This window comes from Capra hircus, chromosome 26 (genome assembly GCF_001704415.2).
Source record: "Capra hircus breed San Clemente chromosome 26, ASM170441v1, whole genome shotgun sequence".
Lineage (NCBI taxonomy): Eukaryota > Metazoa > Chordata > Mammalia > Artiodactyla > Bovidae > Capra > Capra hircus.
In genome coordinates, this window is record NC_030833.1 from 19,091,268 (window position 1) to 19,107,483 (window position 16,216).

At 46.3% G+C, this 16,216-nt stretch overlaps 1 protein-coding gene and 1 pseudogene across 5 annotated transcripts in view; one reads left to right on the plus strand and one right to left on the minus strand.

The window, feature by feature from the left end:
* Positions 1 to 13,804, minus strand: part of ACSL5 (acyl-CoA synthetase long-chain family member 5) — a 59,430-nt gene extending 45,626 nt beyond the window's left edge. Inside the window, exon 1 of one of the 5 annotated variants that reach the window (XM_005698481.2) lies at positions 13,643 to 13,804. Coding sequence is in view for 1 of the 5 variants with exons in the window: in XM_005698484.3 (XP_005698541.1) it covers positions 11,023 to 11,040 (18 nt within the window). In the remaining 4 variants the exon portion in view is untranslated. Of the gene's footprint in view, positions 1 to 4,851; positions 5,115 to 11,022; positions 11,312 to 13,642 lie in introns of those variants that run through there. The other 4 variants (XM_018041568.1, XM_005698483.3, XM_005698484.3 and 1 more) reach the window with 4 other exon arrangements.
* The window catches only part of LOC102187292, a 60,506-nt pseudogene continuing 55,720 nt past the window's right edge, over positions 11,431 to 16,216 (plus strand).

Sequence of the window (16,216 nt, forward strand, 5' to 3'; positions counted from 1 at the left end):
ACAAAAGATGTCCTTTTCATTATAGTGGACTGGAATGCAAGAGTAGAAAGTCAAGAAACACCTGATGTAATGGGCAAATTTGGCCTTAGAATACAGAATGAAGCAGGGCAAAGGCTAATAGAGTTTTGCCAAGAGAATGCACTGATCATAGCAAACACCCTCTTCCAACAACACAAGAGAAGACTCTACACATGGACGTCACCAGATAGTCAACACCAAAATCAGACTGATTATATTTTTTGCAGCCAAAGATGGAGAAGCTCTATACAGTCAACAAAAACAAGACTAGGAGCTGACTGTGGCTCAGATCATGAACTCCTTAATTGCCAAACTTAGACTTAAATTGAAGAAAGTAGGGAAAACCACTAGACCATTCAGGTATGACCTAAATCAAATGCCTTATGATTATACAGTGGAAGTGAGAAATACATTTAAGGGCCTAGATCTGATAGATAGAGTGTGTGATGAACTATGGACAGAGGTTCGTGACATTGTACAGGAGACAGGGATCAAGACCATCCCCATGGAAAAGAAATGCAAGAAAGCAAAATTGCTGTCTGGGGAGGCCTTGCAAATAGCTGTGAAAAGAAGAGAAGCAAAAAGCAAAGGAGAAAAGGAAAGATAAAAGCATCTGAATGCAGAGTTCCAAAGAATAGCAAGGAGAAATAAGAAAGCCTTCCTCAGTGATCAATGCAAAGAAATAGGAGAAAACAACAGAATGGGAAAGACTAGAGATCTCTTCAAGAAAATTAGAGATGCCAAGGGAACATTTCATGCAAAGATGGGCTCGATAAAGGACAGAAATGATATGGACCTAACAGAAGCAGAAGATATTAAGAAGAGGAGGCAAGAACACACAGAAGAACTGTACAAAAAAGATCTTCATGACTCAGATAATCACGATGGTGTGGTCACTCACCTAGAGCCAGACATCTTGGAATGTGAGGTCAAGTGGGCCTTAGAAAGCATCACTATGAACAAAGGTAGTGGAGGTGATGGAAGTCCAGTTGAGTGATTTCAAATCCTGGAAGATGATGCAGTTAAAGTGCTGCACTCAATATGCCAGCAAATTTGGAAAACTCAGCAGTGGCCACAGGACTGGAAAAGGTCAGTTTTCATTCCAATCCCAAAGAAAGGCAATGCCAAAGAATGCTCAAACTACCACACAATTGCACTCATCTCACATGCTAGTAAAGTAATGCTCGAAATTCTCCAAGCCAGGCTTCAGCAATACATGAACCGTGAACTTCCAGATGTTCAAGCTGGATTTAGAAAAGGCAGGGGAACCAGAGATCAAATTGCCAACATCCGCTGGATCATCGAAAAAGCAAGAGAGTTCCAGAAAATCATCTATTTCTGCTTTATTGACTATGCCAAAGCCTTTGACTGTGTGGATCACAATCAACTGTGGAAAATTCTGAAAGAGATGGGAATACCAGACCACCTGACCTGCCTCTTGAGAAACCTATATGCAGATCAGGAAGCAACAGTTAGAACTGGACATGGAACAACAGACTGGTTCCAAATAGGAAAAGGAGTACGTCAAGGCTGTATATTGTCACCCTGCTTATTTAACTACTATGCAGAGTACATCACGAGAAACACTGGACTGGAAGAAGCACAAGCTGGAATCAAGATTGCCAGGAGAAATATCAATAACCTCAAATATGCAGATGACACCACCCTTATGACAGAAAATGAAGAGGAACTAAAGAGCCTCTTGATGAAAGTGAAAGAGGAGAGTGAAAAAGTTGGCTTAAAACTCAACATTCAGAAAACTAAGATCATGGCATCCAGTCCCATCACTTCATGGAAAATAGATGGGGAAACAGTGGAAACAGTGTCAGACTTTATTACTGGGGGGCTCCAAAATCACTGCAGATGGTGATTGCAGCCATGAAATTAAAAGATGCTTACTCCTTGAAAGAAAAGTTATGACCAAGCTAGATAGCATATTGAAAAGCAGAGACATTACTTTGCCACCAAAGGTCCGTCTAGTCAAGGCTATGGTTTTTCCAGTGGTCATGTATGGATGTGAGAGTTGGACTGTGAAGAAAGCTGAGCGCTGAAGAATTGATGCTTTTGAAGTGTGGTGTTGGAGAAGACTCTTGAGAGTCCCTTGGACTGCAAGGAGATCCAACCAGTCCATTCCAAAGGAGATCAGCCCGGGGCGTTCTTTGGAAGGAATGATGCTAAAGCTGAAACTCCAGTACTTTGGCCACCTCATGCGAAGAGTTGACTCATTGGAAAAGAGTCTGATGCTCGGAGGGATTGGGGGCAAGAGGGGAAGGGGACAACAGAGGATGAGATGGCTGGATGACATCACCAACTCAATGGATGTGAGTTTGAGTAAAATCCAGGAGATGGTGATCGACAGGGAGGCCTGGCGTGCTGGGATTCATGGGGTTGCAAAGAGTCGGACACGACTGAGTGACTGAACTGAAGTGAACTGATAGTAGGGAAAGAGTATTGAGGGGACAGCAGGGGGGTGAGTTTTAATTGAGGAGGTTAGTGTAGGTCTCACTGGGAACATAGCACTTGAGGAGATATTTAATCTGTAACAGTCATGCTTAAAGAAAAAAAAACTTAAATGTGAACTACTCTGTATTATCCCTCCTCCAACTCAGGCAGCTGACTTAGAAAGTTCCACCACCTTGGCTGGAGACCTCTCACAGGACTACGCCTGAGAAGACAGCCTCATCCTCATTTCTAGAACTAAACCTCCCTCATCACTAAAGCCACATTCCATCAGCAGCCTCTTCCCCTCGCTCCCATCACCCGCCAGTCTGGACAGCAGCTCCAAGAGTAACCAAATCAATGCTCTTAGCAGATTAGAAACCAAAGGTGAAGTTTGAGTCACGGGGCCAAAGGGTACCCGAAATTGCATCTTGCATCATTCTCAGCAGTTGCTGAGAACAGAGGCTGGCGTGACATCCTGACTACAAGACTTCAGATAACTTCCCAGCCACTCACCAGCGCCCAGGTGCTCAGGCCACTGCCTCGCTCTAGCCTCTAGGCTTTTCCTCCACACAGGGCTGGTTGGGGAGGGATGTCCCCCGGCAGACGGGAAAGGGCCTCTTTTTACCTTCCACAGGATTATTCATGTGGGGCCAAGCAGGAAGACACCAATACCAAATGGGGTCCCTGTTAAATCCCCAAGGACAGCGAAGAAGTCATTTCCAACCATGGAAATATTCTGTGAGCACTTAAATAATTAAAACAGGACAGATATACCAGTCTTCCAGACCTTGCTTTTCCTAGCCCAGTTCCCAGGCCATACCCAACAGTTCCAGTTTGTCGGGCAGCTGGCAGAGAGAAGGGGACAGCTGGCCTTGGGACAGGTCCCTTGGCCCACTAACTGTAAACAAATCCTCAGGGTTGTGATGTATACACACGGGAGATGTCTCTGCTGCCAAATGGCACAAGAAAAGCTATTGTATTGGAGTTGAATCTGCTCTGTCCTTGGGTTTGGGTTTTGCATGTTTCCTGGGGTTCAGCAGACAACTTGGGCTGCAAGCACCCCTAGGCAGAGACTGTCTCAGCCCAGAGTGCCAGAGAGTCACCCTCCCCTTTTGCTCATCATTGTCACAAGTTCAGAGAAGGGCAGGGTTGAGGGGGTGGTCTAGGGGAGGAAACAGTTTGCAAAATTCAACTCTGCATTGAACATGACGGTGGCCTATGCCCAGTGGGGCAGGGAGTGCAGGTAGGGATGGGGCAGAGTCAGCTAGCCCTCTTCAGAAATGTCACATCTGGGACTTCCTGCCATAGCAAAGGCAACACTCAACAGCCTGACCTGAGTGAGGTCAAGCTTCCCTCATCCTGCAAGTATTCAAATACTTACTGCATGCCAGACAGTGGGTTCAGCAATGGGGAAAGTACATTCAGAGTTCCTAGTCCATCAGGGGATAAAGCCACTTTCCCAGGTGGGAAACAAATGTTCTGTGAAATGTATCCCAGCTCTGGGAGCATCTGCTGAACTGGACAAAGTGTGTGTGTGGCAAGAGATAGATTTATCCTCTGTACTTTAAATTTACATATCATTTCCTTTGAATAAGGCACACTAAGATCTTGTTTGTATACATTGGTGTATACCCAGCAATGTACCATGTGTATTCAGCATTGTGCCATGTGCAGAGGGCCAAACACTTAGAAGACACAGCTCCTGGCCTCTGGGGACTTATGGGTCCACCAACCAGTAAAAGCACTTATAGAAGGATGCAGTGTGGAAGATGAGCTAATGAATCTGAAGGAGAAGCCAGTGTAGACTGGAGATGGTGAGCTACCTCCAAGGAGCACTAGCTCCTCAAGGATGTGTGGTCCTTGATCCCTTGGCTTTATTGCCAATAGCCTTTTGTCCAGGGTCAATCAAGGATGACCACCCCACAAAGGAAGCCAATGGCTGCTAAGATCCCAACTAAGATTCCAACCAGGGTAACTGGTACCAAACCATCTTTCTCCACTGTTGTGTCTCTCCATCCACTCTTCCATGGCGAGAGTGGTCACCACATTAGGCAGGATAAACCTCCGGGGAAGAGAGAAGGAGGGATACCCAGATGTTGGGTGAGAGATGGGGCATGGTTGGAGACACAAGAGCAGGACAAGCATGAAGGGAAAGGGTGAATGAAGGGGAATGGTGAAGAGGCACCAGAGAATCTGCCTTTAGTTGAGAGGGAAAAAGAAAAGGCTTCCACATGACTGAATAAGACAGTGGGGCCTTGTATAGACACGGCAGCACAGGAGTCATTCAGTTCCCGAGCGCCAGAGAGCCCTGGGGTGCCAACCTTGGCCAGTTGGGTTGGGTAGAATTTACCAGGAAAGCCCTCATTAAGTCAAATGCCAAAATCATCTTACCTCAGTCCATGAGAATAGTACAGAAGAGTTGCTGAGCCACTCATAACCTGGTGACAAGCGGTGACAAATCCCACTGGATTTCAGATCAACTCATTCAGCTTTGATTTACTACAAGTCACAGTCCAGCTGCCCAACCCCAAAGAAAGCCTTGTTTCAGTAAACATTTCCAAAGGCCTCCCAAGCTTATTGCTGACCAAGGGAATTATGAGAGCATGGAGGTCAGCAGAGCCAGTACCGTCTACTGTAGTTGATAAGAGCCTGTACAAAGATAGGCTGGACAAAGTGCTAGGACTAAGTCACTGCAGGCCAGGATAAAGACAGGCTGATGCAAGAGGTTGGGAAAGAGGCCTCTTTGCAAAATTACTCTTCACACTACTGGTTGGGCCAATGGTCAGGGCTCACCAGACTCAATGTACAAGTGGCCTCAGGCCACACCACAGGGAGGGAACACAACTCCACCCAGCAGCAGATAATTGGATTAAAGACTTACTGAGGCTGTATAAGGACAGAGGTTCCTGACATTGAACAGGAGACAGGGATCAAGACCATCCCCATGGAAAAGAAATGCAAGAAAGCAAAATGGCTGTCTGGGGAGGCCTTACAAATAGCTGTGAAAAGAGAAGCAAAAAGCAAAGGAGAAAGGAAAGATCTAAGCATCTGAATGCAGAGTTCCAAAGAATAGCAAGAAGAGATAAGAAAGCCTTCCTCAGTGATCAATGCAAAGAAATAGAGGAAAACAACAGAATGGGAAAGACTAGAGATCTCTTCAAGAAAATCAGAGATACCAAGGGAACATTTCATGCAAAGATGGGCTCGATAAAGGACAGAAATTGTATGGACCTAACAGAAGCAGAAGATATTAAGAAGAGGTGGCAAGAATACACAGAAGAACTGTACAAAAAAGATCTTCATGACCCAGATAATCATGATTGCGTGATCACTCACCTAGAGCCAGACATCCTGGAATGTGAAGTCAAGTGGGCCTTGGAAAGCATCACTAAGAATTCAAAGCTAGTAGAGGTGATGGAATTCCAGTTGAGCTATTTAAAATCCTGAAAGATGCTGTGAAAGTGCTGCATCCAATATGCCAGCAAATTTGGAAAACTCAGCAGTGGCCACAGGACTGGAAAAGGTCCATTTTCATTCCAATCCCAAAGAAAGGCAATGCCAAAGAATGCTCAAACTACCGCATAATTGCACTTATCTCAGACACTAGTAAAGTAATGCTCAACATTCTCCAAGCCAGGCTTCAGCAATACATGAACCGTGAACTTCCAGATGGTCAAGCTGGTTTTAGAAAAGGCAGAGGAACCAGAGATCAAATTGCCAACATCCGCTGGATCAAGGGAAAAGCAAGAGAGTTCCAGAAAATCATCTATTTCTGCTTTATTGACTATGCCAAAGCCTTTGACTATGTGGATCACAAGAAACTGTGGAAAATTCTGAAAGAGATGGGAATACCAGACCACCTAACCTGCCTCTTGAGAAACCTATATGCAGGTCAAGAAGCAACAGTAAGAACTGGACATGGAACAACAGACTGGTTCCAAATAGGAAAAGGAGTATGTCAAGGCTGTATATTGTCACCCTGCTTCTTTAATTTCTATGCAGAATACATCATGAGAAACGCTGGGCTGGAAGAAGCACAAGCTGGAACCAAGATTTCCGGGAGAAATATCAATAACCTCAGATATGCAGATGATACCACCCTTATGGCAGAAAGTGAAGAGGAACTAAAGAGCCTCTTAATGAAAGTGAAAGAGGAGAGTGAAAAAGTTGGCTTAAAACTCAACATTCAGAAAACAAAGATCATGGCATCTGGTCCCATCACTTCATGGAAAATAGATGGGGAAACAGTGGAAACAGGGTCAGACTTTATTTGGGGGGGGAGGCTCCAAAATCACTGCAGATGGTGATTGCAGCCATGAAATTAAAAGATGTTTACTCCTTGGAAGAAAAGTTATGACCAACCTAGATAGCATATTGAAAAGCAGAGACATTACATTGCCAAAAAAGGTCTAGTCAAGGCTATGGTTTTTCCAGTGGTCATGTATGGATGTGAGAGTTGGACTGTGAAGAAAGCTGAGTGCCAAAGAATTGATGCTTTTGAAGTGTGGTGTTGGAGAAGACTCTTGAGAGTCCCTTGGACTGCACGGAGATCCAACTAGTCCGTCCTAAAGGAGATCAACCCTGGGTATTCTTTGGAAGGAATGATGCTAAAGCTGAAACTCCAGTACTTTGTCCACCTCATGAGAAGAGTTGACTCATTGGAAAAGACTCTGATGCTGGGAGGGACTGGGGGCAGGGGGTGAAGAGGATGACAGAGGATGAGATGGCTTAATGGCATCACTGACTCGATGGACATGAATCTGAGTGCACTCCAGGAGTTGGTGATGGACAGGGAGGCCTGGTGCACTGCAATTCATGGAGTTGCAAAGAGTCGGACATGACTGAGTGACTGAACTGAACTTAACATGTCCTTGTCCACCAGAACAAGACTCAGTTTCCCCACAGCCAATCCCTCCCATCAAGAAGCTTGCACAAGCCTCTTATCCTCATCCATTAGAAGGCAGACAGAAAATCACAATCACAAGAAAACTAAGCAAACTGATCACATGGACCACAGCCTGGCTAACTCAATGAGATTATGAGCCTTGTCAGGTAGGGCCACCCAAGACAGACAGGTCATGGTGGAGAGTTCTGACAAAACATGGTCTGCTGGTGAATGGAATGGCGAACCACTTCAGCATTCTTGCTTTGAGAACCCCATGAACAGTATGAAAAGGCAATGTGTAAACAGCAAGCTTTATTCCCCAAAGTTTCAGCTCCAGGGGTAAAGGCCCTATCCTTTCCAGGTACCTGAGTATCAGCACTACCATCTACCAGATGGGTGGCTCTGTTTGATTTCTCCTAGTTTGACAGTTACTTAATGTCACTGAGCATCAGTTTCCCTCCATTGCACTCCAGAAGGGGCAGGTTAGTATCCTTGCTTTGGATAAATCTTCCAGTATACTGTCTGGGACATGGGACGCCCTCAGTGAAGACAAGCTTCCTTTTTGCCTCTTCCACTTCACTCGATTTCCAACTCCTTGTCAATATCAGATGTTCTATTTTGAGATGTCCCCAAAGTGAAGAGTTGATCATGGACTTTGTACTGTAACTGCCCTTCGATTTATATGCAAATGTCTTACAATCCCCTCATTTGCATTCAAACGGAGGATTTCTAATTGGAGACCAGGTGGTCTCCCTCAACCTTGTGAAACTCCTGCATCCTCCCACAGCCACCTCAACCTCTCAGAGTAGAATGACCCATGGAGAAACCCAGAGATCTACAACCAGCTCCCCAACAGAGGGTGGGTACCATGGCCTGGCAACAGCAGTCCACGGGCTGCCTAACCTTCTGAGATCCAAAGCTCTTATTTATCTTCATGACATGAATTAAGAGCCTGGGAAATACCAGGCTCTGTGCCAGGGGAGGAATGAGAAGTGCATTTCTGATCTCAGGATGCACAGTTACACGTGGGAGGAAACAGACCAGTATATGTCTACAACTGGGTGTGGTCAGAGTAAAAGCAAAGGCTGACCTCAGGGCTGCTGCAAACACGTCACCCTGGCAGGATGGTTCCAGACATGGGTCACCTGAGGTCATATCTCAAATGGGAGTCAGTTCATCTGCTGGCCAGGCATATGAGAGACAGAAACAGAAATCACATTCCTGATTTCTGAGAAATCTCCCAATCCTGGTTTAGGAATTCACCGGCCAAGAAGTGGGAGTTGTTTTTTTTTGAGGGGGGTGGGGTTCAATCATGTAACTTTATAAAATGAACCACTTAAAAGTGAACAATTCAGTGGGCACTTAGTACATTCATAATGTTGTACAACCACCGCTATCTAGGTTCGAAACACTTTCGCCATCCCCAAAGGAAATCCTCTCCCCATTAGGCAGTTACTCTTCTTTCCTCCCTACCCCTGGCAACCACCGATGGATCTGCTTTCCACTGCCATGGACATGGGGTGGGAGGATTTTCAAGAAAGAAATTTCTCCTAGTTTCTTACTCTTAGGTCCATGTACTAAACTAGACTCATCAGAGATGGAGGCAGAGTTTGCCCTCAGAACTAAATGAGCCAGACTCCACTCCAGTCTTTTCATACTGTATCCAGTTGGTTCCATCTTGGTTTCCCCATCTACAAAAAAATATACCTACTTCATAGGACTGTTTTTGAAGATCAAGAGATGAAAGCCCCATAAAACAGTAAACACAGCACTGCCCCCACAGTAAATAGTCAATGAATGATAGCTGTATTACTTGCATTCTAGAAAAATGTCAACCTAAATAGTCTCCAATAGATACATGAAGTCAATATCTACCTACCTACCTACCTACCTACCTACCACCTACGTCACCATACATAAGAATCTCTTTACAAGTGAAAATATTTAGGAAATCCAAAGAAAGGCTAACTCTACACAGAGGTGGATGGAACATGTCTTTTAGCATCGCATGGACTGTAGCTTCAGTTCCAGCTGACAACTGGCTTCACCCCTCTGAGCCTGCTCTCTTCACCACCTATCTCCTAATATTGTCTTAGTTAATGTCAGAGTACCCATGATGATCTGGTGCTTAACTGGCTTCCTCTTCCCTCTCCCGCTTCATTTCCGTATACTTTCTCCTCCCCTAACCCCCAGCCTACTTCTTTTATCTGGAGCCCCCACTGCATGTTTAGCATTTAGGCATTCAATGATATACTGATATTATTTTAGGTGTCATTGCCCCCAGAGAGTTAGAATATGACTTGGAGAAAAGATTATTTTAGGTCAGGACCTCAACAAATATACTTGGCTGAAGCACCCTGTTTGGTCTGGATAATATTTAGGAAAAAAAAAAAAATTACATTGAATGAATGAAGTTGCTCAGCCGTGTCTGACTCTTTGTGACCCCAAGGACTGTAGCCTACGAGGCTCCTCCATCCATGGGATTTTACATGCAAGAATACTGGAATGGTTTGCCATTTCCTTCTCTAGGAGATCTTCCCGACCTAGGGACTGAATTGAACTATGTTTATCTGGGGTGTGCCTGCCTTGCATTCTGTCAGACTTTGCCACCCCGACATGCATCTTATTTCATATAATCTACTTTACTTAGCTCTATTGTCTGTCTGTTCTATAATTATTTGTGACTCTTGTTTTATTTCTGGTTCTGTTCCTTTTTTTGTGCCAGCTGCATAAGTGATACTTACAAGATGTTATATGACGTCTCTTCCAAGACTATTCAGTGTTCAACCTCAAATATTTATCAATTGGAGGGAAAAACCATAAAGTAACTCCCATGCTGGAATATAGAGGGCAGTATCCCCCAAACCAATGACTCCTTTTTAAAATCTTTAGCTGAATCAATCTTTTGTTTTTAAATTAAATTAAATTTAGCTTAATTTTATTACTTTTGAAGACTACCAATTACCTACAAATCGGAGTTTAGATTCAATCCTGCTTTTCAAATCACCAAAAAGACAGATACCCACAGAAGGGAGTAAGCCCCAGTCATGAAATCCCTTCCCAACACTCACTCCTTGAAGGCCAACTTGTGGCCCTACCCCTTAAAATAGACCCAGCTTCATCCAGAAAGCATTCATTCCATCCGTCACACATCCAGCAGCTCTTCCCCTTGGAAGGTCTCAAAATCCATCAGGAAAATCGAGGGCACCCTCCAGCCCAGATCCCTGAGTTGGGAAGATCCCTTGGAGAAGGAAATGACGACTCCAGCATTCTTACCTGGGAAATTCCATGGACAGAGGGGCCTAGCATACCATGGAGTCACAAAGAGTCAAACATGACTCGGTAGCAACCTTCTCTTCCCTCCCAGCGCAGCCCAGGGGAGCTATAGGCAGAGCCTCAGGTCCTCAAAAAGGGGTCTGGGTTGTGGTTCCCTTCCCCAAGAGAGGCAGGAGAAAAGAAAACCAATTCCTGCTCCACATTCCTCCTCCCCCTTGACCTTCCTAATGAGAAGGGTTTAAAAAAGTCCTTCAGAGACCGGGGAGAAAGCAAGTGCCGACACGTGCTTGGGACACAGGAAGTTCCAAGCTCCCCAGAGCTGGGGGTCAGGATGCTCCCCCAGGCTTCTGCCCCACACCCACAAGACCCCTTGCCAAATACACCTCCAGCTGCCCCCTTACCCTGTGAGGGGACCACATCTCTTGGTGCTCCCAGCAAATGGAACCTCCTGGCTCTGAGTGCCGGTGAGTCCTGGCACGAGTCGCTGTAAGTCCTCACCCCTCACCTCAGCTCCTCCAGGGTCAGGGGGGCTTCAGAGCATCCCTGCAGGCTGAGGATCTCTGGTTCCAAGCGGTCAGCCCTGAGTCTGAGCTGCCCTGAGTCAGGAGTCAGGCCACAGCGGGCTTCTAACGTGCTCGGGGACTTCACTTCCTGGTTTTTCTTTCACAACAGAAAGTGGAAGTGTTCTGACCAGAAGGAGAAAAGCCGCCAAAGCTCCTCTGGCTGGGTTTCAGAGCCTTTACTGGCAATCCCTGAGGGCTGATACAGCAGCCAGCCTGCATTCACAGAACTCACGCTCTGCCTGCCTGATGACGGAGAACCAGACGGAGATGATGGAGGTGCCCCTCGCAGACCACCCCTGTCAGAGAGGTGAGGTCCCTGCTGGATTCCCAGGATAATGGGGTCCAACCACAGGGCACCTCGGCCCCCACATCCTTCCCAGGACCATGGGAACACCTGGAGGCCAGTTCTGCTGGCCTGCCACGCATATTGTCGCCTCTGCCCAGTCCCCGCTTGCCTGCCTCAGATCCTGGAGCCGTGCTGAAAAAGCCAGCCAAACAAGCACATCAAGAACCACAGGGACAGCGCGGAGAGTCTGTTTGTTTCCTCTGACACATCCTCTTCAGACCTCCAATGTTTAATTCAAAATGTTTGCCGCGCCCACCCTCACCTCCCAGATAAAATCTGAGAAAGTGTAAAATCAGGAATCCACAAGCACATATGCCATTAGCTGTCAGACTGATCCTGCATCTCGCAGGAGCCTCTGAAAAACTTTGCTGTACACTCGTGAGACAACAACAGTGAAAAGGCAAGCTACTTCTTGATATTATTGTAAAAGGGGCTTCCCTGGTGGCTCCCTGGTAATCTGCCTGCAATTCAGGAGACACAGGTTGGATTCCTAGGTTAGGAAGGTCCCCTGGAGGAGGAAACGGCAACTCGCTCTAGTATTCTTGCCTGGGAAATCCCAGGACAGAAGGTCCTGGGGGCTATAGTCCATGGGGTTGCAAATGAGTTGGACATAACTTAGTGACTAAACAATAACAATTATTATAAGAATTGCTTTGAACGTGAAGACACCTTGAAAGCGTCTTGAGAACTGGTCTTCAGGGCATCAGGACCCATAGTAGTCCCATCAGATTCACCTATGGCTGTGGCTGCAGAAGGGCATGGGAGTTTCTATTCTCAGATTTGAAGGCAGAAAAAAATGAATTCTCCTACCCCTTCCCAACCCCATCTCTCCCCACCACCTCTCAGACACCCCAGAATTAAGCAGCAATTTCCCCAGCCTCAGTCCCTTTAAGAAGGCTCAAAGTAAATCCAACAAGAGCTCCAGTCTTCACTAGAGATGTATTAGGATTCCCTCTCTACACAGAGGAGTTCCTCAAAGCTTCTAACCATAAAAACCAGAGTGAGCTGTGCCCCAATCTCAGAGAACATAAGAGCTGGTCCCTTGACCTCATGGGATCCCACTTTAGACATGGAAGAAAGCTGAAGTAGGTTAGGATGAGGGTGCCCCCGCACCCCGCCTTTCCATCTTTGGGTTCATCTCTTGGCCGGAGGAACACTTGTCTTTGCTAAGTTTCCAAGCTCATCTCCCCAGGGGCAGCTCCCTCCAGCAAAGAGCAGACGATGGCAGAGTGGGTGTCGAGTCTCAGCTATTCTAATGCTGCTGGGCTTTTCCCTGGGTGCTTTCTTCTTTTACCAACCAGACGAAGAGCTTAGGGCCTGGAGAAGATGGTTTCCTCCAGGATCAAACGCTCAAGTTTGGAAGAGTCTGGGTGGTTCTAAAGCTCTAGCACCTGGAGGTGCATTCTTGTTCAATCCTACACACACCAGGGACACTGCCAATTTTTGAGGGAACAATGGACAGTTTTCACAGCACTCAAGAATTCTGCATCAGGCAGCTTACTGATCAGGACTCAGATTCTCGCCCCACTTCCTCTTAGCTATGCAGCCCAGGTCATGCTGTTTAAGAGCCCAGAGGCATGTTATTCACCTGTGATATGGGAATGATACCCCCTTACCTTATAGGAAGTAATGAGCCAATGTATATCACACATCTAGTACAGACCCCAGCATCAGATAGCAAGTCTGCTAAGGGTTCCTTTCCCTGCTTCCTTCCAAATGGGAGGGGCTGCAGCTGTCGGATGGCCTTTCCGATCATACAGACATTTCAAAACGGAAGATGAAGGAGCCCTACATCTTGCTTTGGCTATAACCCTTAAAGCTTTTAAGTCTGTTTTATTTGCACTTAGTGAAATCAACCACTCTCTCTTCCAAGGCCATCTCCTGTTAGCAGTTCAGATTCCTTCCATGTCTCCACTCCCCTTTTGCAGCTGATTTTTTTTGCCTCCCATGCAGGTCAACTAAGATCACTGTGCAAACAAATGCTGTTTCATCTTGTAAAAGAGCCTTAGGCTGAGAATAGGCACACATCCAACTTTCTTCTCCCCGGTCACCCCCATCTTTATTATCCCATATCATATAAGCTATAGAGCGGGTAGCATTATTGCAGTTTACCTTGTAAGAGTCTGCTCACTTCTGGGTTCCAGGAAATGTGCCCCTCACAGCTGTCTGTACTGGTTCAGCACCACATTCAAAAGCCTCTGCCTTTTCCTTAGCGCTGGAGTTGGGACCACACATGAAGCCAGTGTGTATTGTACTGACAGTAGCTAACCAGCTCTCCTGGAACCTTTGAACCTATTGCAATAGAGGTTCAAAGGTAGGCATTACCTATTTAAACATTTGCACAGTAACCTCTAGCAGTGAGAAGTGTAGGATTTGGCAAAAGGTTAAAACAGGAGATTGTTATGCAATGGGCTTTAGAGGAAGGAAAAAAAAAGGAGAGAGAGAGAATGAAAGGGAGAGAGAGAGAGAGTCCTCAGCTCAGAAAGCTAACTTTTAACAAGCAAAACCTTTTATAAAGCCCATACCTTAGGGAAGGGGAGGAGGTAAACAAAGCTTTGCACGTTAATTTTGGGCAGAATCTCTGAGATTGTGTTAGGAGGAGGAAGGTCTAAGTAACCTTAGAGGGAAACCTTAGTTTCCTCTAAGAGGGGAAAAGTGCTCCTTGATTTTAGGGGGAGAGAAAATTGAGACACCACTCTAAGTGGATACAGTTTAAGATTCGGATGAGCAGAGGTCTGTCTTTTAAAGATAAGCCTTCTTCTGGAATGGGCTGGTGACCCCTCTAGAATTACAATGTTTTCAAGTCAATCTAGAAGCTAGACAGAATCTAGATAGGCATAGCTGGGTCGGATTTAGAACCCAGAATGATGGGTACAGCCTGCACCACCCACAGCTGGGCGAGCATTGAAGAAGCAGGGTTGCTAAGGCATCACAGTTCAGCCTATCCTCCTCTCTCTTTCCATTTTAGAGTCACTAGTCATCAGTCTCCAGTCCAAAATCGAGACTGCAAGGCATTGTCACTAAGCAAAAATGCTGGGTGGGCATGCAAGCAACTCTGGGGAGCAATCTCTATTTTATAGGTGAGGCCAATGAGAGTTTTCAGGTGAAAAAAATCACCCAGCATCATGCAGTCGGTTAGCAGTCAAGGCCAGACCTGACCCAGAGCCACAGACCACCACCGCAGAACCTTTGCATGGGGTTGCTTTGTTGCTAAATGTTCATTTCACCACTAGCAGATCTCAAATACTTGAACACTTTCTGAGTATCAGACTTGCAGAAATTCGTGGAAATGCTGCATTAGGTTTCTGCTCACTGAATTTGGTCAGGCGGCCAATATCTAAATCAGAAGGCAACACCACTTCCTGCTGACTCGGCCTGGAGGAGTCGTCAAGTCCTCATTAACAGTAAGAGGTCTTAGGTGGCCAGAATCTCATCTAGGTTGTCGGCATATTAACTCCACAGACTCACTTCTTGCCCCGCAGCCCTAAGCCTGCCCTAGGACCTGAAACAGAAAGTCTTCTAAGAGGTAGCTTAGACACAGATACAGTTCAATGGGAACTGGGGGCCGGATTCTCACTTGATTGGGGTAATGTCAATTTGTGTTAAGTAGCAACCCACTGAACCCCTGCTGACATCACACTTGCCTGACAGCACAATGCTCTGAGTGGTTCCCAAACTCCAGGGAGCCATATATTTCCCCGGAGAGCATGTTATGCTGATGCTGGGCCCATGCTGGCATTTCTGACTCAGTAGGCCTGGGTCAGGGCCCTAGAATCTGCATTACTAACAACTCCAGGTGATGTGGAGGCTGCTGATTTGGGGACACACTTGGACCACCACTGCTCCAAGCAGCCTCCCCATCTTCCATGTGCTCAACTACTGGACTGTTAAAAAGAACTCTGCATAGGGTCATTTTGGCTCTGGTGACCCTATAATTGGAAGGACAACTTGACGCAGAGTGGAACTCATGACGTGCCTTAGAAGAGAGGTGATGCTCAAGACCAGTGAGGGGCCAAGACCTGGAGGGTGCTTTGACACCAGCAGGAAGTATTGCCTCTCACTCTTCTTTATGTAAATCAGCGCTGGCATCCTAGCTGGATGACCCATGTGGGTATGAGTGTGGGTGTGGAAGGGGTACCCCCTGATCTAACAACCATAACTTTATTCTCCAGGGCAGCTGAGACCCCAAAAGACGAAGCAGCCAGCTACAGTGAGCCATCAGTTTAGCAGGAGAGGGGAGTCCCGAACCCAGGCTTCCACTGCCTAGCAGGCCACACTGTCTCCAGCTCAACTCTGGTTTCCTACAGTCTCTCTCTTCAAAAACCCACGTGTTCAACAATGCTTTGCAGCACCCTCCACATGTCCCTCCCTCCACATAGTCATTTGCATTGAGAAATCAATAAAAACCAAGCCCCTTGCCAATCCAGGCATCCCATTGCCTCTAAAAAGTGCAGATCTTCATTGTTTCATGTCTTTCACGGGTGAGGTGTCCGAGGTAAGGAGTCTGACCCAATAGCTGTATTTCTGACACGCTCGCTGCTCTGGTCTGCAGGAGGGGAGCGGTATATACTCTTCCCCCTTTTGTAGGGACAAAGGAACCACACATCTCATTTACAATAGTTTGAGAAGACCAGAAGCCAACATTCCAGAGTTTTGTAACATAGTCTGGAAACAGCCAAGATACCT